The following is a 21,934-nucleotide window of genomic DNA, read 5'->3' on the forward strand; positions in this document are numbered from 1 at the left end:
GAAACCAAGACTATCCTCTTTGGTTTTTTCCTTGCAAATTCAAAGGAGTCATGGCAAGAGAGGGAGATGTTCATGCTGCACGTTGATGCCTCTGAATCCAAACTATTTAGGTCATCTAGCCAAGACATGCAAGTATTGTTCATGTCCCCATTGCTGAGCGTGGGATGGGTTGAAGGTGCTGTGCTAGTGACCCTTGTTCTGTTGGTTCACATTTCATTGCATGACCTGGTTAGCGTACTCTCTCTGCTGTCATTGGGCAAGGAAAATTGAATTGCAGTGCTTAGAAATTGCCTTAGGAGTGACAAAACCAGTAAAAGCGTATTGAGCATGTTAGGCAATACAAGCAGGAGGGAGAATATGGAGTTTCTGTGCTTAGGATAACCATCAGCACCCTTATAGTTCGCGTGCCAGTTAGTTAGCATTTAATCACCAAGAAGAACAAAAAAAACTGAATCAACTGTGTGTGGCAGAAATAACCAAGTCTCCTCCCGTGCTCTGGTGAAAAACATGGAGTTTATGAGTGTGTTTCTGCCTGAGCAGAGTCTTGACCGCAGCATCCTTTCTCCTTCATGCTTAGCAGAAAGCTGTCTGACCTTCACATCAGTGATGGGAACATGATTGTGCAGTGACATCTGAACTCAGAGATAAGCAAGGAAAAGTTTCTTGTCCTGCACAGGAAAAATTAACTGGGCTTTTAATTTGTATGGGCGAGTGGTTAGTCCTCTGTAGCATAGCTGGTGGGGCTGCTTTCATTTGGGGATATAAAGTATTTGCAGGCCTAAGGACTTAAAATACTGATTTTGAAGTAGGAAGTGACATTAAGAAGCCAGTATTTCAAGAGCCCTTTCCTTAATGACAGACCCAATATAAAGTAGGAAAAAGCAGCATAATGGGTCTAAAAGCAAGTGAAGTAATTTACATTACTTAATATAAAACTATGGGAAGTGTAATCTTCAATGCCTCCTAGCAGAGCAGGCATGTCTGCCCCATCACAGCAGCATGGGTGCTCCTGAGAGGGGCCGGGGGAAGCTTTAAGTGACTAAAATGGTCTCTCACTCTGGATTTACTGGTAGAAGGGGGATTATTTGACGGCTTTAACTCCTCACTCCTCCTTTAGCGGCGGTCTGTCCTTTTATATGTGGTACGTAGAGACTGCCTCCCCATCCTTGCATCTCAGCCAGGGTCTGCTTGAGTTGTTGGAGGTCTCCTACAAACACCTATAGAAGGAATCAAATGTGACCCATGATGCTTCCCAGCAGTTAGGAAGTGGTCTGCGCAGCCTGGTGCAGGGCTTGTGGGGTGCAGCGTGGTAAGTACGGTGACCTCCAGGCTGATGGCTGCTGCACATGAGCTGTGGTTTAACCCACGAGCAGTGTTCATGTGTTCCTCCATGCTTCAATTTTAAATCAGAAAGGGTGATAAAAATGTGATTAAGAACATTCTGTGAGGGACCCTGGTTAAAAAAATGGTTAATTGTATTTGCCATCTGTTCCCCTGACTGCCCTCCACTTTCTTCTCTCCTCCCAAAGGCTTTGGGTAGCCAGAAAACTGTACAAAACTTTTGCAGGTTCCTACATGGTTGCAATTCTGACACCACAAGTGAAAAAGAGCAGCATTGCTCTGGGGGTCCCACACCAGCCAGTACAAAATGAGTTAGCAAAAACCAGCACACAGACATGGGGTGATCCAGATAAGCAACATCTTGCAACTGAGATCCAATAAGTTACTGCATTTTTCCATTTGTACATGATCACATCTTCCCTGTGTGTCGGTGGGGAGATGCTCAGCCATTTCAAGCCTGGTAGCAAAGCGTGTGGTGTACGGTACAGCAAATAGTGCACATCATGTTTCACTCTGGGTCAGATCAGATGTTTCCTTCATCCATGGAGCCACATTTATCTAACTAAAACATTCAGCAGCAGCTAAAGTATATCAATGAAAAGGAAAGTGTTAATCAATACAGTACTGGGCTCAATCACACTGCCAGCATGGGCATGAAACGAAGCAGGAGAGGGGTGAAAGCCACCAGCTGTCTCCTGCAGCATCCCGAATTTCTAAATCTGGGAAGGGGGAACACGCTCCATCCGCCCCCAAAAACCCTCCAGCAATGGGACCGTGCCTCCCTGTCCTCTTCAGCATCTCTCTGGCGGTTGCTGTAACCAGTCTCGTATGTGCACTAGTGGGTTTGGGGAGTGCTATCCCAAGGAGATCCCACTGGGAAAAGCCGAGGAGCTGGTCTGGTCTGTACCATGCTTGCTTTTGATAACCCCCTGACTCTCGGGTGTGCTTCGTCCTCACCGTGCCTGCTCTCTCCGCTCCCCGGCTCCCGGCTGAGAGACGGCCACGCGACCGGCGTGTGCGCTCCGGCGTCGGCCTCGCGCGCCCAACATCGCCAGCCTCAGCACCTTCACAGCCTTTCCTCGGCCGTCTGACCTTATCTAGCCAAACAAAGGCCAAAAAATGAGCATTTGAGAGACCAACCAAATTGGCAGGTATGAAGCTTCTCTTGAACTGAGAAAAACCAACAAAAATAAAAGAAAAACAGAGAGTTGAAAGCAACAGGGAACATGACAGTTGGTTGACTTTGCCGTGAGCTCTTTCCACCACCATAAAACCATGTGGCGGACTTTGCAACTCTCTAACTGGTCTGTTTTGTTCATTCTTCTTATCTCTCTCTCGTTTCCTGTGTCTTTTTTTGCATGACCTATAACCAAAAAGCTGATTTCTCGCTCTGCGTGCATTTGAATGTGTGGCTCTTCTGCTGGCGAGTAGCTGATATTCTTGTAGAGGCATGAGTTAACATCCATAGTAGCTGCCTGACTTCTAGTCTGGTTGTTCTTAGATGCCCTTTGTTACGTTTTTCCCTTTTATACTATTTCTTCTTCCTTTTTCACTTTTTTGCTCTCGGTGAGACACTTTCTGTTGAGCCATCTTCCAAGACAACTGAAAAAATGGGAAAAAATAAAAAGCCCAGCAACACTAAACAAAATAACAAAACATGGCAAAGGTCACGGCAAGGTCATTTCCAAAATTATGTCACCTTGGTGTCTGCTTCCAACTCCAGATTAATTCAAGGATCTACCAGTCCTTGGTTAATGTATCCAACCAGTTGTGTGACCCACACACTCGAGACAGTGAAAAAAGAAGTTTAAGAAGTTAATGAAAATGTTGTAGAAAATCTGCATGAGCTACACCAACACATAAATCTGACCAAAGGGCAAAAATAACTCCCCATCCATGCATGGTGCATGATGATTTCTATGAGCTGGGATCCTGTAAATTATATGCTATGCAAAATCAGAACAGCTCTGTATAGTTAAATGCCCTTAAGTTACTAACTGTATGTCAAATGTTATAGGGATTGCATCTATGTATGTATATGTTGAGCTGTATGTATACATCAAGTTATTATGTATATTGTAGCTTTTCTGGTTTTTTTTCTCCTTAATTTAGTTGTTTTAGATTTCCCTACATGTTGAGCGTCCCTGAGTCGCTATCTTTGGCCTGATGTGATCTCTCCTTTCTATTGCAGAACCGCATGCATGAATCAATGAAGCTTTTTGACAGCATCTGCAACAACAAATGGTTCACAGACACATCTATCATCCTCTTTCTAAACAAGAAGGACATATTTGAGGAGAAAATTAAGAAATCTCCACTGTCTCTCTGCTTTCCTGAGTATACAGGTAATGAGAAAGGTGGCTGTACAGGACTGCATAGCAAAGAGATCATTTCCCATCCAGGCTGACACTGTCATGTATCACAGCCTAAAGATGCATAGCTAGAGCTCCCATTTCCCTCACCGCAAGTGTTATTTCAATACATGCCATAGGATCACTCCCACCATATTTAGTGGTCCACTGAAAGCTTGAGGATGACTTAAACCCAGGTTCTTTGCTGCCAAAAGGCCACTGTCACTAAGTAGTGTGTTTGATCTCTGGATCTCTCTGTGGTTCCTGGCCACTGGAACCTACTGCCAGGCACCAAGGAGCTGCAGGATCAGCCTTCCAACATGCAGACAGCAGGTTTCACCACTTGGCTGCTTCAGCTCAAGCTGTACATTTTTATCAGGTTAGTTTAGGAGGTCCACAGTTTTACTCTCAGGCTCGCTGACATCAAGCATCTGGACACAGAAACGCTTCCAATTAAATGCAGATAGAAAACAAGACACTTGATTCTCTTGTGCACTGGCCACCAATGCCTCTGCCCATAGAGCAGGCAGTGAAGAGCCACAGCAGGCCATGCCTCAATCTTGGCTGGAGGGAAGGAGGCCTCAGAGATACTTGGAGATCAGAACAGAGGCTCTGCAACACAGCAGCGTGCAAGAAGCCCTTGCTTCTGTTGGGTGCCTGGCATCTGACCTGCTAACGATGGAAATACATCACCCATGCAAAGGCTGCAGCTGCATCTCGCCAGCTTCCACCAACGCTCATTACCATTCTGAGACAGCATAAAAATAAACTTTTATCGTCATGAATTATTTAAGCTCATCGGAGACATCCAGATGAATCAAGCTGACAGACAGGGAAGCAGATCTCTTTGTCAGGAAATGGAGTTGTGAACCGGGAGCACCAAATGTGTCACACTTCTGGGCAGGCCAACAAATTATTAACCAGAGCTTCCTACCTCTGAGCATTTGATTTTTCATTGTGAATAGGCAAAAGCGATCCATCACTGCTCCTTTGGGCTGAATGGTCTATGGCCATGGAGCTGAACGACTCCATCTGAATTCAGAAGAACATCTACAGGCTTCCTCTCTGGAGAAGGTTTGGATGTTTGTCACTACCACCACATTTCAGCCATCTACTCACCTGCTTGGTCTAGACAGAACAAACATAGTCCTGATATGTTTGTCGAAAAAGATCTAGTAATGGAAATTTCACAGTCTTTAGAGTGGAAAGGTCACAATAACGCCAAACTCAAGTTTTTCTGGTTGCAAATTAGGTTGCTGCTTGCCATCTTTTAGATGGCTTGTAGAGCAGCTCATCACCATCTTCTTTGTAGCAGCGCTTCTGTATACCAGAAGATTATTATCATGCCATCTTCCTTTTTCCCTTTTCTCCATGAAGCAAACCTGCACCTTTCACTCCTTCCTGATCACATTTTGTGAACCTGGTTTTGTGGATCTTCACTGAAGTCTCCCAGTAACCCCACTCTGAAATAATGTTCTTACATATCTCTGATGGCAGAGAGACTAGAACAAGAAGAAATGTTGGTTTAGATGTAACTTTTCCTTCCCAAGCTATCCCAGCCCAAGAGAGGAGTTCAGTGGGGGAGAGAGACCCTCATACACATGTAGCTAAGCTCTCAGCTGACTACACAAAGGAAAACAAATATAGCTTGTTTCTGGAGCACTTCAGCTTCAAGTGAACTAAACCAGTCCTCCCAAATCTCAGAGTATCCCAAAGATGCTCTAAATTCCTTCAAGGTGCTGCTCTGGAAGCTGGGAGTTATCACAATGCCAGGGACTCTGCACAGACCTCTTGTCTCTCTCCAGAGAGGTCTGGAAGTCTGAAGGCTGCAAGTCTATCCAAATGATCCAACAGGGATCTGAACCAGAGGTGAAGAATATCTCACCCCGGGTGTTCAGCAATGCAGTTAAGCCCAGACTTTAGACCCAAGCACACACTTAAGCTTACTCATCCCTGCTTTGCTGGCCACAGCTTGAGGGTGAAGCCCTTGTGGCCTTGTGAAAAAGCGTTATTCGAAAGTTGCCCTGGAGTTAAAAAGAATTATTTGATGAAAGCCTATAAATCAAATGAGTGGACCTTCTACATTACAAGTAGGTTCCACAAAATGCTTTTAATAAAATGAGGTTTCTGATGTCCATTAGTTCTGCTGACAGAATTATTAGAAGACTGCATCCACAAATTCGCTTGCTGTATGCTGGAGCACGGACTGTTTCCATCCCGTTAATTCACTCATGTGTTTAACATGCGTTAACCCACAATACTTAGGGAAGCAGCAGCAGAACCCAGGCCGTGTTTTAAACCAATCTGGCACTAGTGATTCCCTGTTCTCCCAGAAGGAATCCAGCACCTAAATCCTTACACCTTTGAACAACCAACTTCCCTTTGATCAAATACCCTCCTGGCTGTGCACAGCACGTGGAACTGTTCCCAAATTCTTTACACAGGTCTTCATGCAATAACCTCCTCTCAGAAAACATTTTGCTTCTCTTACTTCAAGCATATTTTCAAGTCTTATGGACTTCATAAGCTTGTGTCTTCAATTAGCAGTGCATATACATTTAAGTGCAAGTGATTTCCCACTTGCAGCCTTCAACCATAGCAAATCTCAAGCCCAAGTAAGCTTCTCTCTAGCAGATAACCACATTTCCCATCAGTAAAGCATCACAGAGGGCAAGGGATCCGTGAGCGTTAGCAGTGGAGCCTTCCAGGGCTGCACTCCAGGCCAGCCCGAGAAACTGAGTTTATCAGACCAAAGCAGGTACCCGAGCGGAGCTCTGTGTGTGGCCAATGTCAAGGCTGGACAGATGAGAAAGGATCTGCTCTTTTGCATGACTGCTCTTGAGCTTTTTTAACACAACCTGATGGTTAAGAAGGTTGGCACAGACATTGCTATACATCAAAACAAAAAGCTCCTCATGGTGTGGTTTTAGGCACAGCTCTAGCAGACTGTACTGGGATCCTAATTCCTCAAAAAGAGGTACATTTTATATTGTGTGTCACTGTGTGTCATTTTCTTTGAGAAAACCCCACCTTGCGCTGTAACAGAGGCTGGATCTGTTCATGTCCTTTTCTCTTAGTGCTTCAGGGAAAGGAGGGCACAGTTACCAACACTGCCCTCAATTCATGGACATTCTAGCTCTTCTTTTCCATCAAAAGCTGAAAATATAATAACGAAGTCTAAAAATGAAACAAAAGCTGAGCCTTTTCTCCAGGTTAAGCACTTGCTGCATTCCTGGCAGGTTTCTTCTCTTTTTTGTCATTACGATGTGGAATTTCTGCTGGTTTTCCCATCACAGCCTGTCTAACACTCAGTTCCCTCATCCATTTAATCTCTGTAGACTATAAACAGCAACCCAGCATAAAAATACAGCTGAGCTGGTAGTCAGAGAGCATTTCCTCCCTTGCAGCAATCCTGGCTGGATCCCTGAGATGGAGATGGGGTGGCTGGGTTGCATCAGCCCCGTATGAGCCCACCATATCCCTACAATAGGGTGCTTGCAGGCACCCTACAGATTTAGGGTTATGGGATTGCTTTAACCAGCTCTTTTTCCTTGGCTCTCTTATAGGCCCAAACTTATTCACGGAGGCGGTGGCTTACATCCAGGCTCAATACGAGAGCAAGAACAAGTCCACCAACAAGGAGATCTACACGCACATCACCTGCGCCACTGACACCAACAACATCCAGTTCGTCTTCGACGCCGTCACAGATGTCATCATCGCCAACAACCTGCGGGGCTGCGGACTCTACTAAAACACCCTCCTCCTTCCCTCCTCCCCTCGCACCCGCCAGGAGCATCCTCCGGTCCTGCGGACAGGTCCTCTCTCTTTCTTCTTTTTCCTCCTCAGAGGATGATGAGGAAGAAATCCATAAATCACTCCTTCTGTCCCAGAAAACTTTGCAGCAAGTTCTACTTTCCCCAGCCCCAGTTTACTTTGGTTTGGTTTATTTTTCGTTCGCTCCCTTGCTGCCTCTCTCTACTCCTCCGTCCCAATTCACAATGCTGTAGAGGGAGCTAACGCATTGCCCACAAAGTGCATTTCAACCGCCAAATGCCAAAAATACTTCAGTTTAAAAAAAAAAAAAAAAGAAAGAAACAAAGCCTTAAAATACTGGTCAGCAACAGTCTAGTTTGGAACCGAAACTTCTTTTTTCCTTGAAATTAGGGGATATTTTTGATTCTGGTTATTTATATACTTTTTTTTTTAACACTATTTCTTTGGGAAGTGCTAGACGCAATATGATCATTTTGAGGGTAGCTTATGGCTCCAGTTCCTATCCAAAAGCCAGAGGGGTTGGTGTTGAATGCAGCCACCACAGCTTGGATTTGTATATTCTCCTTTTTTCCAGACAGCTATTTGAACAAGTGAAACAGCCATATTGAGTTCTGCTGGTGTCTGAGTAAGAGGGACACAGTAACAAAACTTACTAAGCCTTGTCCAAAAGCATTCATTGTCGATAACAGTTTTACCTCAAGTTTTTCTAAATTAATGTTAAAATATGTCTAGTGGTTTCAGTAACCCATTTCTGAGGAGCTTTGGTGGATGCCACAGAGCTGCTGGACAGTGGCAGCTGGTCTTGGACCCCTGGAGCATAGGCAGCAAGGATGCTCTATAGATTGCATCCTGATGGGGACCCCATGCACAGGGATGCCAGCTGGAGACCCAGGACCTTTCCCAAAGCACCTCCCAGCCTAAGTGATTCCAGCACAACCAATGCTCCTGCAGACACGCAGCATCTCTTTCCAAACTTCAGCCCTGAAACGCTGGGGTGCACCAAAAATATTTAGCCCTGGCTTCTTGTAGGCAGAGTTTGACCTTCAAGTAGCTGAAATGCAGAGAGGTGCTTTCGGAAACCTCACCATGCTTAGGTGACAGCAAGGCGTGCTTTTTATCACAAGCCTTGCAGCTTTTTATCACATCTAAATACCCTTGAGAAGCCTGACCTTGCACTCTGATCCTTCCTGGCTGAGCAGAATCAGGTAGCTTGCCTGTGTCATCTCCTGCCTGGGCATCCAAGAGAGACAGCTCCAGGTTTGGTGCCTCCAGTCAGGGCATCCCTTCATCAATATCTAAAGTGAGAGGGATGGTTTATGCTGGCCATGTAGTAACAAGGGAGGACTCAGGGAGCTGATCTGAGCCAAGTGGTGGAGCAGGAAGGAAAAGTGCAAGAAAGAGAGGGAAGGGAGGAAGAAAGGGCTAGGGGAGAGGTGTGGAAATGGCAAGGGTAGTGCCCAGCACAGCCAAATGTGGGGATATAAGGACAAACATGGCTGGGCTGAGGTACGTGTGGCCATCTGCCTGCCATCACCAAGAGCTTTGGTACTGTTGGGGTGAAGGTGGAGGGAAGTGTGAGAGGTGGGGTGTCACCTCTGGGAGCATGGAGGGACCCTTAGAAGTCCACCATGAGAGCTTGTTTGGTGTCTGGGTGGGACAGCCACCTCCAAGGTCCCACTCAGAGCCTACCTGCACATGGAGGCAGATAGGCAATGTTGATCCCTGCCTCTTCTTTGCCTCTCTTACACTCCATGATCCTGGAAAACGTGAGTCTTTCCAGGCCAGCTGCAAGTTCATCTGTCTTCTCTTGGGAGCTTGAGTTAGGGGTATCCTTCAGGTCTCAGGAGGTCTGAGTTTTCTTCAGTGCCTAAGAGGGACAATATCTCTTTTCTCGCTGTGCCCCTCTAGGAGAGATGGTGTGAGAGCAGCCCAAAGCAGCACAGCCCAAAGGCAAGGGGCCAGATGAGCGTCAGTGTGTGGGAGGCAGGGAAAGGCGCAGGTATGGTGGCACTGGATGGAGAGGACCAGCATGAGAAGTTGGGATGGGGGATGGTTTTGGAGAGAAGTTGCAGAAGGGAGATGAGGCAGGTTGAGGCATCAGGAGAGCAGGAAGAGAAGGGAGCCAGAGGAGAGTCGCTGTCAGATTGGACTCTGCCAGGACGCTGCTCGTGGGATATCTTGACAAAACCCCAGCGAAGAAGGTGAGGGGGAGCACCCTGGGGCTCAGGGGTGGCCTGCAGAGGAAAACAAGGTGGCTTTCACCCTGTAACCATCTCACAGCCAGCATAGTTGGCAGCTGTGTCAGTAACCTCCTAAATAGCATGAAGTGACAAAACTCTCTTCAGTGTTATACAGTGAGGGCCCACTGCTGCTCTGCTGGACACTAACGGCAATAACACCAGGTCTCTGCCTCCCCTGCTCGGCACAACTGAGTACAGCCTTTCTCTTCACCATCTCAGCCTTAAGATACCTCCAGTGGCATTAGCTCCCACAGAGAACTGTCCAGCCAGCAAAGCTAGGAGTCCCTCTGCTCCTCACGCCACATCCTGCCTGCACGTCTTGTTTTCCCAGGTCCCAGCCCCTCTCCCAGCTCCATTTAGTGCCAGCATACTGCTGTACCACCATAAACCATAAACCAAAGGAACACTGAACACAAGGCCTGCACGTGTCATTGTATTTGGTTTAGCTCAGGAAGTGTCAGTGGTAAGGTTTTCCAAAGAAAGGATTCCCAATAGGAAGCACCTGCCCAGTTGCCTGGTTCCTTGGAAGGGACCAGCCAACGGCAATGGGGTAGAGCTTCTGCCACAGGAGAGGCAGGGAGTTAGCTGCAGAGGGATGGGGATGCTCCTGGAGCTTGTCCCATGTTGGTGGCCGGGTCCCACCAGTCACGCCTAGCATCCCAATGTGCTCTGGGTGTCAAAATGAGGGCTGAAAAGCTGCATATTGGTTACATTTGGTACTGTCCTGGGTTTGGCTGTCCTTCCTAGTAGCTGGTGCAGTGCTGTGTTTTGGCTTTAGGCTGAGAACAATGCTGATAACACACCAATGTTTAGTTGTGGCTCAGTAGCGCTTACCCCAATCAAGGACTTTTCACTCTCTCATGCTCTGCCAGTGAGGAGGGGCACAAGAAACCAGGAGGAAGCAGAGATAGGACACCTGATCCAAACTAGCCAAAGGGGTATTCCATACCACAGCGCGTCGTGGCCAGTAGAGAAACTGAGGGAAGTTACCCGTAAGGGACCAATCGCTGTTGGGTTCAGGCTGGGTATCAGTCAGCGTGGTGGTGAGCAATTGTATTGTGCATCACTAGGGTTTATTGGGTTTTTTCCTTTCACTTTTTAGTTTATATTCTCTTCCCTTGTTATTTCCCTTATCATTATTATTATTACTGGTGGTAGTGCTAGTAGTTTTGTATTATACTTTAGTTATTGGACTGTTCTGATCTCAACCCGTGGGATTTACATTCTTTTGATTCTCCTCCCCATCCTGCTGGGAGTGGGGGGAAATGGGGAGTGAGCGAGCAGCTGTGTGGTGCTGAGTTACCGGCTGGGCTTAGACCACGACAGTCCTTTTCGGAAGTTCCCTGCCCCAGCCAGGGAGGGTCCCACATTGAGCACCAAAAGCACAAGTGACACACGATCAGTAAGTGCTACGTAACAACTAAACCATTAGTGTGTTATCAGCATTGTTGTCAGACTAAAGCCAAAACACAGCACTGCACCAGCTACTAGGAAAAATAACTGTCACAGCTGAACCCAGGACAGGTACATAAAGTGTATGTAACTGCTAGACCCAGAGTGCAGTGCTTGTGCTGGCAGTGAGGCAGGTATTATGTTAAGCTCTGTCAGAAGAGTTCGATCATTAGCACTGGAATTTTGGAGATTTCCTGTTCCCACCCCTTGCTGTGGCTGACATTTTATCCAAGCAAATAAGTAACAGAAGCTGTTCCCAGCGCAGGCAGCACCAAGCCAAGGCTTCAGGACTTCCCAGCATAGAGCACACAGGAATATTTTGGTAAAGATAATTTAAATTAACTCAACCCCAAACTCTGCCAGATGCTACCATGTCACCAGTGCCAGCTCGGAGTGCCGGTGCTGTGCTCCAGGCTGGATTCAGGTAATCCATGCCTGGCCGTTCTGGCTGAGAGGTCCAACCCTCTCCAGAGAAAAGGGAGAAAAAGAGGAGAACATGTTGCCACACAAAGCTTTTTCTGTCATTTTCTTTGGCATATTGTGTGCCTAAAGCTTAATTTCAGCTGCTGCTGCTGACATTCCCTCCCTCACACAAGTGTCATGAGGATTCACTGACATAGGCTGGAAGCAACATTTGGAAGATGAAATGCTTCCAGTGTTAAACACTACTATTTCTCCCACTTGATGGTCGTGTACAGATTTTTGTCTTCAGAATGCCTGCCAAAGCATTACTCACTGCTGGCTTTCTGCATGCTCCTAAGCCTTCTCTGACAGATGTGCCTTCTGCAGGCAATCTTTTGCCCTGTGCTTTTCCTAAGTACCAGCAACAATCCTTGCAGCAGTTGCCTAGAAAGAAGACCTTGGAATACATTGCCTGCTTTCAAAAGCCCTTTTCTTAATGGCCCCTTATGCTTTGCAATCAGGATTCTCTGAATCCAGACCCTCAGAGGCCCTGAGTTGTATTTAATTTGCAGTCTCCATGTAGCAGGGATGTTGCAACCGGCACAGCTGCATCAGAAATCATACCAGGGCATAGGGAATGTGTTTTAAAAGCACAGAATTTAAATAGCTGTATATACACCCTGCTGCCCTTCAAAGCTAATGTGGGAAATTGCAAAAGATGCCCTTTTTGGAATGCAGAAGGTTTTTAATGACTTGGTTTTTAATGACTTTAATGCATTTAAGAAAAAAAAAACCCCACCAACTATTCCTTTATTTGAACAACTATTCAATTTAAATCATAGAGAAACCTGTAGAAGGAAAGCCTGGAAACAAGCCCATAGATGAGGCTTCAGGGTTGAGCTGTAGAGCACTGCTCCTTGGGAGGATGCAGAAGCTGGCTTGTCTGGAGAACTAGCAATAAAAAGCACACATTAAAATAGAGTCACACACTTCAAAGGCCAGATCTTGCTCAGCAAACAGAGCTCACAGCCTGGTTCTCACCCGGGGCTGAGGGGCCCGGCAGAGCGGCAGGGCAGTGGGAACACTCGGCCAGGCCACCTGGCCCCTCCGTCTGCTCGCACCGTGCTGTCCCCGCTGCCCCTGCCCTCCCGCAGGGCCCATTGGCTTCCCACCACCACCCTCCCAGAAACACCGCCAGCTAAATCTCTCTAAGGAGTTTTGTATCAGAATTAGCTCCTTGCCTTCAGCTTTCCTAGCCGGCCAGCCACCCTGTCCCTCCACACTGGGGGGAGCAGCCTTGGGAGGAGGCTGCCGTGTTTCCTCGGTAGGTGTGATTTAGTTTTACAGGACACTAAAAGTATTAATGACAGCAGTCATACTGTAATGTACATTGAAATGTATCTGGTGGTTTTAATCTATTGTGGCATAGGCCCAGTGCTTGCCTGCAAGGGAACAGGCTTTGTTCTTGGGCCAGGAATGCAATCCCAGGAGGTTAGGATGGAACACAGGTGTCCTTTTGCCAAAACATCCCCTTGTGCCCAGTCGCTGCTTGACAAGGCGCAGGGTTCAGCTGCGGGTGGCAGACATCACCCACAGGGCATTTTGCAGTTGATGCTGTAAAAGGGACCAGCCCTGCACTAGTAGCCTGTGTAGCGGGTCTGAGCAATTTGTGGCCAAAAAAGCTCCTGGAGCTAGGGAGAGTTGCTGAGTTCCTGGGAACAAGGCTGACTGTTTGTCAAGTCGATTAGAGAAGCTTAGTACTAGTGTATTTGTGTCTTTGTCATGGGCCAGGTTTGTCTTCAGGCTTACAACCAAAAACTCCACCACCATTTCCAAGGAGACTAAAACACTCGTTACAGTCTGATGCCAGATGCACCAAGGTCAATGGAGATGATGCTACTAAGCATCATCCTGGACCACCCACACCTGGGGATACACACTTGTATCCCCAACGCACACACAAGAGAGCAGAGATGTTGTCCAGGTGGCACAAAAGAGCAGACCACAGTCTTGCCTCCACCATTCTGGAGGAGAGACCAGACAGAAACACTCTCCCCAAGCACCCCGAGACTTGAGTGTCCATTATAATCTCTGAGCTCCTGCAATGACACAGGTAACTGATGCTGGCAGATACAGGTACGTGACCTATATCAGATGTTATGCTGAGAACGTGACTATGGAAAGGGACTTCTCACAGGACCACTCACATCCAAATCAGCAGCCTGTGAGACCTTTATTTGTGCTGCAAAAGCTAGCTGGCAAACACAAGCGTGAGCCTTAAGCACTGATGTGTTAATAAGAGGAGGAGGACCAAAGCCTCCCAGATAGCACCGTGCAGGCAGAGGGAGAGGGGAGGGAGCTGGAGATAGGGCAAAACCATCTCCCAGAGAGGACAGCCCAGTTCTCCTTGGGCAAATCCTGATTGTCCCGTAGTGCACGCAAGTGATTCCAGGACTAAACCCCCTGTTCCAGGTGGGGAGAGGAGATCATAGTGAGTAACAACATGATTTTCAGCATTGCCTGAGTCTCACCAGCTTTGCCAGTGCAGAAGCAACCCTGTGGCGCTCAAATAGGGTTGTTTAAAGACCAACCATTGCCACATTAAATAGCCCAGTCCCTAATTTAACATCCTCACCCCTACTTCCCCACCTCCCTTTCCCCCTTTTCAGCTCGACAAGTGACTATCACCCTGCCTCCCCATCACATTTCTTCCCAAAGGATCGCCGGAGGCTGCCACCATTTTCCTTTTGCTGGTTTCCCGCTGAACCATTTCTCCTGCATGTTTGATGGCCCAAACTATTAACTGTAATTTTGTACGAAGAGTGACTGTCCATGGGTTTAATAGAGCATTAGTTACTGTAATAATTTATTGGCTGTCCGTAATGTATTTATTAGTTACAAAACCTTAATAAAGTGCCAGCTCTTTTCTAGTGTGAGAGTGGCTTTATTGTGTCTCCCTTGAGTGTGTCCAGCTTCTCGAGCTTGTTATTTACCCTACATCTGCTCCGTGCACATACACACACGTCAGTTATCTGCCGCAGCCTCATTCACCTGAAATCAAGAATTTGAAAAGGTTATGACCAAAAGGTGTTTAATTTTATGTAAGTATTTGGTGGAATTTTCTGTCCCCCTTTGTTTTTAAGTAGAACAACTTTATCGTGGTTTATCTTTGTTCCTTGGCTTCTTGAAATTACCCTTCCCCTCCTGCAGTCCCTTGCCCCACCCACAATCTTCCATTATTTGAGACATGAAGTAGAAGCAAAGAACTTGAAGAAACCAAGAGAAAAATTTCCATAAACCTCAGCAAAGGAAAATTAACCATGATTCCTGTTGGCTTCACCGATTTCCAGTGATGTAACTTCAGCTGGACCCATCCTCAGGCACGTATTCCCACACATCCCATCCTGCAGATCCAAATGAAAGGCCAGCCCTGAGAAAAATTGATGGCCAAGAGGAAAAGGATTGCTCTTTGCATATTCATATAGGGGTATTTTACAGATTGCCTCCAGGATGCTGTCCTGCCCAGACCTTTGACACTGGTAACTTCCTGTTCAGGTCATCAGGGTTATTTTCCCTGCACTGGGGATTTTCATTTCCCTAGGCACATGCTTTATTTCAGCTGGTCCTCCAACACCACCAGTTCCTTATTTAAATATAATACATATATGGGACAACATGGGATGAACAAGCTAAAAACCACCAAACACCAGGATCCTTTCCATGAAAGCCTCAAGACCCAGCATTTTTGCAGCAGCCACAGGTCAAGATGACCCACATTGTTCTGTGGCAGTTTGTTTTCTCCATGAACAAGGTTTTTATTTCTTTGTTTTTAAAAGATAAGGATAAAACAAAGTCCTGAAGCTTTTGAAAGTGCAGTGAGGGATGCCATCCCTCACTGCTCTTTGTCAAGGAACCACGGGTGTAATCGCAAAGCCTTTCAAGACAAAATCAGACATCTGCTAAATTTTGCATGCAAAAGCTACAGTTGAAGTGTAGCTAATAAAGTGACTCACTAATAAAACATTCATGGAAAACTCCAAGATGTGTAATTGGGTCATCATTTAATTAGGAAACACGTGTGTTCTCCTGAATCTTTGACAAATCCAAAGCCCCACCACCACCACCCTCGGTGCACCTCCAAAAAGGGGCTCTCTCTGAGGGGTGTTTGCTGCAGGTGGGTTTCCCAGTGGCTGCTGAGCATCCTTGTTGCCCTCTGCTCCATGTGAAGGTTTTCCAGATAAACCCCATGTGAGCAGCTGGCCACTGAGCCAGGACCCCAGGAGGGGGTTGTGGACAGGGGCACAGTGGGTCCAGCGCCTTCAGGCTGCACTAAGCCCTGGTTCAGCACCAGAAGCTTTGCACATTCAAGTAGTGAACTAGGTGTGTACGTGCAACAGAAGCAGCACACAGACTGCCTGAAATGGCTCCCAGCGTTCTCCCTGGAGCACAAGGGAATGGCTTCCTGTTTGTTCTAAGTTAATGATGCAGAAAACTTGAGAGCTTCTGAAGAGCTGTACCTGTCCTGTCCAGCAGCACCTCCACAAAGCGATGGGTTCATGTGCCTGCAGAGCCCCCCGCAGCAGGTTGAGTGAAGCATGAGAGTACTTGGTGGGGCTCTGCAACAGCTGATTCAATGCAGGACAACCTCTCCTTCCTCTCCTGTCATGTCCATTCTCCACCCCTCTCTGTTAACAACTTCTGTAGCACAGGGAGAAATGGCTTTACATGGCTTTTATCCACATGTGAAAGGCCAATCCTAAAATGACAGGTTTTAGACATTTACCTCTACCTGTGCTCCTACTAAAACCCTTCTGTGCTGACCGTGCCCCTGGAGCAGCCCGCAGCCTGGTTTCTTAGCAGCTGCCTGGCCACCACTGGGTACTTTCAATGAGAGGCTGAAGATGTCTCCAGGGGCAGAAGGGCCCAGCTGGGTCAGGACCTGTCCCATCCTCTGGGCAACCCCTTGGCACCAGTCTCACCACATGGCACTGCCCAGCACAAGTTCCCTTCCAGGCAGGTCCACAGGATCACCTCAGGTGGCCAGAACTCCCTCCATCCCAGTCCCCATCCTGACTGTCCATCCTTGCTTTAAGGCTCTGCAAGCAATGCTTCAGGGGTGCCCAGCCCCTGCAGAGACACAGGCCTCTTCCATACTCCTCAGGTGGGGCCTGTGATGAGCTAATGACTTTTTCTGCTTTTCCTTGAAGCTTCAGGTGTGAGCTCTGCTGGAGCAGCCCCACAGTGATCTGCCCCAACCTCCACAGTGCCTTGTCCTCCAGCCCAGAAGAGCAGTGCTCCATTTCCTCCACCTTTGTAACTATCTCACAATTACCACTGTCTTATTTCAGAGATTTTTTTGCTTTCTAACCATTTCGGTTCAGGAAGATGTTCTCCTCTCCTCTAACTCTCTCTTTCTCTCTGCCTTTCTGTTTCCCCTCTCCTCCCTCCATGCTCCCCATTGCAGAACCGCATGCACGAATCTCTCATGCTCTTCGACTCCATCTGTAACAACAAATTCTTCATCGATACCTCCATCATTCTCTTCCTCAACAAGAAAGACCTATTTGCTGAGAAGATCAAGAAATCACCTCTGACCATCTGCTTCCCTGAATACACAGGTACGTGCCGGGACTAGCACAGCCCAGCGTGAGCCCACCACCACAGCATTGGGGATGTGGGCTGCGACTCAACCCAAAGGGGGCAGAGGGGACAGGGCACCGTTAGGGGCGCAAAAGCACTGCCCACCTTCAAGAGCTGCAGTGGGGCTCCAGCACACCACTAACGGGGAGGGGTTGTGTCCTGCATGCACTCAATTCTTGTGGCAAAGGTGCACGGTCAAGAGGTGATGATCAAAGTCAAGAGATGATGGTCAAAGTCAAGGTGAGCTTTAAGGAGCCTGGCCACAGGAAGCTGTGGAAAGCTGAAGCCTTGCCGGGAGCTGACTGCTTCCCACTTGAGCCATGGTGTTGCTGGTAGTTCCTGAGAAGTTCCTGCTAAAGGACCCAAGACATGTGCTCCTCCAAGCTGCATCCTCCCAGGAGCGCCTTTGTGCAGGGCACAGCTGGGGAAGGAAAGTGCCTCTTTACAGCAGAAGTCTGAAACCACAAGAGAATCAGACGTCTTTGAGCAAGTCTCCAAGACTCCGGCTTGTCTTGGAGAAAAGAATAAAACCCAAGAACATGGGGTAAGAACAGATCTCTCTTCTGAATTCTCCCAGGAGAAGGAACTATCAGCTCAGATTCAGAGGCTCCAGAGCACACCCTCTGCGTGGACGCAATACCTTGGGGACACGGGGGTCCTCAGCACGACAGTCCCCTTTGCCTTATGGCAGAAGCGCACCAGCGTTTCCACCGGAGGTTCTGCGGTTTCTCCATCATGGAAGCAGCAGCACTTTTACCCCCAGCCACCTGGCAGGACGTCCCAAGCTATCCCACATGAAGCCGTACAGCACATCCTGGCTATTCCATTCACACCAGGCCATCTCCCCCTGTCCTTCAGGAAGGAGGGTGGAAGTGGCAAGCTGGAAGAGCAAGATAAATCCCCATATAAGAGCAGTTCTTCCAGGGGTGTCATTCAGGCTTTGCAGCTTCCCGCAAGGGGCTGGGTGCTGCCCTAAGCAGCTTAATACAGTAATGCCCATTTTCCAGCTCCAACATCTGCCGCTCTCCAGCCCTACAGAAACAGGCAACAACAGCACATCCCAAGGCAGCTCCTGCCACGCTGCCCCGATCACCCATTCCAATACAGGGGTGGGACCCCAGCCCCACAGCTCCCAGAGGGGCTCAGCCCCACGAAGGGTGCCCAGGTACCACCCATGGTTGACATTGGAGTGGCCACCAACCCTCTCCCTACCTCACACTCTCACACTCCCCACACTCCATTGGGATGTGCCGTGGGGACTCACCCGCGGTGCCGGGGCAGCAGCGATGCCAGAGGAGTGTCCCTGGGCACTGCTGGGAGCTGCTGCCTTTCCCCAAGGAGAAAAAGGGGAGCAGGCAGAGAGGGCAAAGCAGGCAGAGGTGGGGAGGGAGGAGTCCCAGTGGAGCCCAGATGCTCTGTGATTCAGAGGAAAAGAGGAGGAAAATGGGGCCAGATGGGGTGGAAAAGAGTAACTGGGGGTGGGAAGAGAGAGACGGGGCAGGAAAACGAGTAAATGGGCCCTGCTGGGGGTGAAAAAATGAAAATAACAAGAGTTTGCCTGTTTTTGTTAGAAATAAATCACAAGCGGCGAGGGGCAGGGCGCGTGGCCAGAGGGTGGTGATCCCGGCCCTGACCCGCCCTGCTCTGTCCCCCCGCCTTTGCCTGCAGGTCCCAACACCTACGAGGACGCAGCCGCCTACATCCAAGCACAGTTTGAAAGCAAAAACCGCTCCCCCAACAAGGAGATTTACTGCCACATGACGTGCGCCACAGACACGAACAACATCCAGGTGGTATTTGACGCCGTCACCGACATCATCATTGCCAACAACCTGCGGGGCTGCGGCTTGTACTGACCCCCCCCCGGCGCAAAGCGACTTGTGGGGTGGCGGCGGCCGCGGTGCCAGGAGAGAAAAGAAACACGAAAATAAAGGATAATAATAATAATAATAATAATAATAATAATAACCCAACGCAACCACACACAGACACACACACACACACGCGTGCGGGAAAAACAAGTGAAACAAACTGAAAACAAAACAGATCGAGAGAAAAACAAACCGTGATCGTGCGAGTTGGTAAATAAAAAGGCATAAGGAAAAATTATATATATACATCTATAGAGATATAAAATCCACATCCACCTCCTTAGTTCATCTAAGATCCCCCTGCCCCTGGCTGAATCCTGGGGGCAGCCCTGGGGCTGGGGGGCTCTGCCCAGCCCCACTCCCAGAGCTGTGGGGCAAAGGGGCAGCGCTGGGATCACCCCATAGCAAAAGCAGGGCCGTGCCAGGGCTCATGTGCGGGGGGGGGCTTCTCCTCCCAGCCCCCATTTGACCGTGCGGGTTTATTTTTTTATTACTATTATTATTACTATAATTAATTCTTGTAGGTTGGCTTTTTTATTTCATTATTATGATTAATTATTCCTCTTCCCAGCGCAGGGAGGCTCCCGCCTGCCCTGAGCCCCACCGGCACCCCCAGCCTCCAGAACCCAAAACATACATTTTTGTCTTTAAAAAAGGGGGAAAACATAAAACCCGCCCCTTGGCCAAATACCGAAGGGAAACAACAACAGCAACGAGGCCTGTTCCCGTTCCTCCCATCCCGGCTGCTTCAGGAGGCAGGCTGCGGTGGGAGCATCCTCCGGCTGCTCCCTTGCTGGGGTTTGGGGTTTTAGGGCAGATGTTTTGGGCTGCCCACCCCGCTTCAGGGCAAAGCCCGCACCAGCCAGGGGCTGGCGGGGGTTTCCCCCTGTTTTCCCTCCCTCCTGGTTTAACAACTCCCCGCTGGCTCTGCAGGTTGGTCCCCAAAAGCACAGCTCAGCTGGATCAGCCCCAGAGGAGCATCGGGGGGGTCACACAGACATTGAGTTCATCTGAGCTTTTATTTTGTTCGGGTCTTTTTCATTTAGGGTATATATATAATTTTTTTGGTTGATTTTTATTAATTTTAACTTTCCAGTGGATGCTCTTTTGTGCTGCCTTTTCCCCCCCCCCCAACACCCCTGTCCTCTCTCCCTCTTAGTGGATGGTGTTTTTTCTCTCTCATGTGGGGATGTTTGTGCTGCATAAAAATAAAAAAGCTTAAAAAAAAAAAGAAAAAACTTTAAAAAACAAACTTTAAAGAAAGCAAGAATGAAAATGATTTAAAAATTTAAAAAAACCACACACAAAACCACAAAAAATCATTAAAAAAAAAAAAAAAAACAAAAACCGAATGTAGTGTTTACATTGAAGCCACCGTTTTCATGACCAACCCTTCGTCATTTCTACTTTGATTAGTAACCAGACATCTTCATGGCTCCACTTTTACAAGTTACCTTTGCTGAAGAAGAGCAGCCTCAGCTCTTCAGAAGAAAACAAATCCATAAAGAAGAAACTAAAAATAAAAGAATATTATATATATATATATATATATAAAGCGCCAGGTCTTTCTAAGCCTTTCTATTACCAATCAGTGAGGTTTCTGTGATATATTACACACTGCCAATCTCTTTCTCTGACTAATGGAAAACTTCATGTGTAGCTCAATAAAGAGAATGTTTGTCTGTACCCCGGGCTCTCCCCCCGCGCCTCTGCCTGCTTCTTTCCTCCCCTTTCCCAAGGGAAAAGGAAGAAAAAGGTCTAAACCTTGCAGTTTTGGGTGTGTTTGTGGCTGGTAGGGCAGGCAGGAGGGGCTGAGCTGAGCTGGGTGGAAGGGGGAGCATGGAAGCTCTTCCAGATGGCTCAGGTTGCTGCAGAACAGCACCAGGAGCAAAAATCCCCCCAAAGAAACTCCCAATGCAAGAAAATACTTTGTTTCCTTTGGGAGTGCAGAGGTAGCCACCAGGGAAGGCCTCTGGTATGTGGCAACATCAGACCCCCCCCCCAGCACTTGAGTTTTTCTCCTTAGGATATAGAGGAAGGCTCTCCAAAAGAGTTGAGATTTTCAGTCCCTGCTGCAGGAGCAATTTGGGATTGGTTTGGAGGATTTTTACCCGCACAATTTGGGTTTTTCTCGCAGCATGGGTTGGGTTTTCTTTCCACATTCCCCTCCATCGTGGGTCCCGCAGCTCCTGCACACACCACATCAGGCTCATGACTTGAGCCCAGCTGCCCCTTGGCCTAGCCTGGCACTCACCATCCCCTCCGGCACTTCCCAGTCCCGCAGTGAAGAGCTATAGGGAAGGTTACCCAGCAGCCAGGACCCCCCAGCCCAGCTTTACGCCGCGTCCCCAGCAAACATCACCACCTGCCTGCAGAAGGGGAGGCTGGTTGGAAAAGATGCTCCATCACGGAGCAGCACCTCCTGCCCAGCCGGGTTTCTGGCTGTTCCTGCTGTTCACAGGAACAAGGTTCCTGCTGTTCACAGCAATCCAAAGGCAGCTCATGTTGGCACCAGGGAAGTCAGTCAGGCCCCTCCTTGCATGACCTCCCTTTCCAGGGAAGCAGAGCCAGCCAGGAGGCCACCACTGGTCCATGGGCTGCTCTGCACAAACCAGCCTCTTACCCCTGGCGTCAGTTGTGTTGTGCAGTGCCGCAGGCAACGATGTGTCCAGCGGTGGCCAGGGGGAGCAAAGGGAAGAGCTGCCAGGAAAAGGTCAGGAATTCAACAAGAGGAGAAGTCTGGAAAGAATTACAGAATCCCAGACTGGTTTGGGTTGAAGGGACCTCAAAGTTCATCCAGTTCCAACCCCCTGCCACGGGCAGGGACACCTTCGCTACAGCAGGTTGCTCCAAGCCCCTG

At 48.3% G+C, this 21,934-nt stretch overlaps 1 protein-coding gene across 2 annotated transcripts in view; it reads left to right on the forward strand.

The window, feature by feature from the left end:
• The window catches only part of GNAO1 (G protein subunit alpha o1), a 148,584-nt gene extending 127,824 nt beyond the window's left edge, over window positions 1–20,760 (forward strand). The window contains exons 7-8 of one of the 2 annotated variants that reach the window (XM_030512213.1): window positions 17,028–17,181; window positions 18,872–20,760. In XM_030512213.1, coding sequence (XP_030368073.1) covers window positions 17,028–17,181; window positions 18,872–19,059 — 342 coding nt within the window. In that variant the 3' untranslated portion in view covers window positions 19,060–20,760. Of the gene's footprint in view, window positions 1–3,532; window positions 3,687–7,258; window positions 14,500–17,027; window positions 17,182–18,871 lie in introns of those variants that run through there. The other variant, XM_030512214.1, reaches the window with a different exon arrangement.
• The last annotated feature ends 1,174 nt before the right edge of the window (window positions 20,761–21,934 follow it).

The sequence above is a fragment of the Strigops habroptila genome, chromosome Z (assembly GCF_004027225.2).
Source record: "Strigops habroptila isolate Jane chromosome Z, bStrHab1.2.pri, whole genome shotgun sequence".
NCBI classification, from domain to species: Eukaryota; Metazoa; Chordata; class Aves; order Psittaciformes; family Psittacidae; genus Strigops; species Strigops habroptila.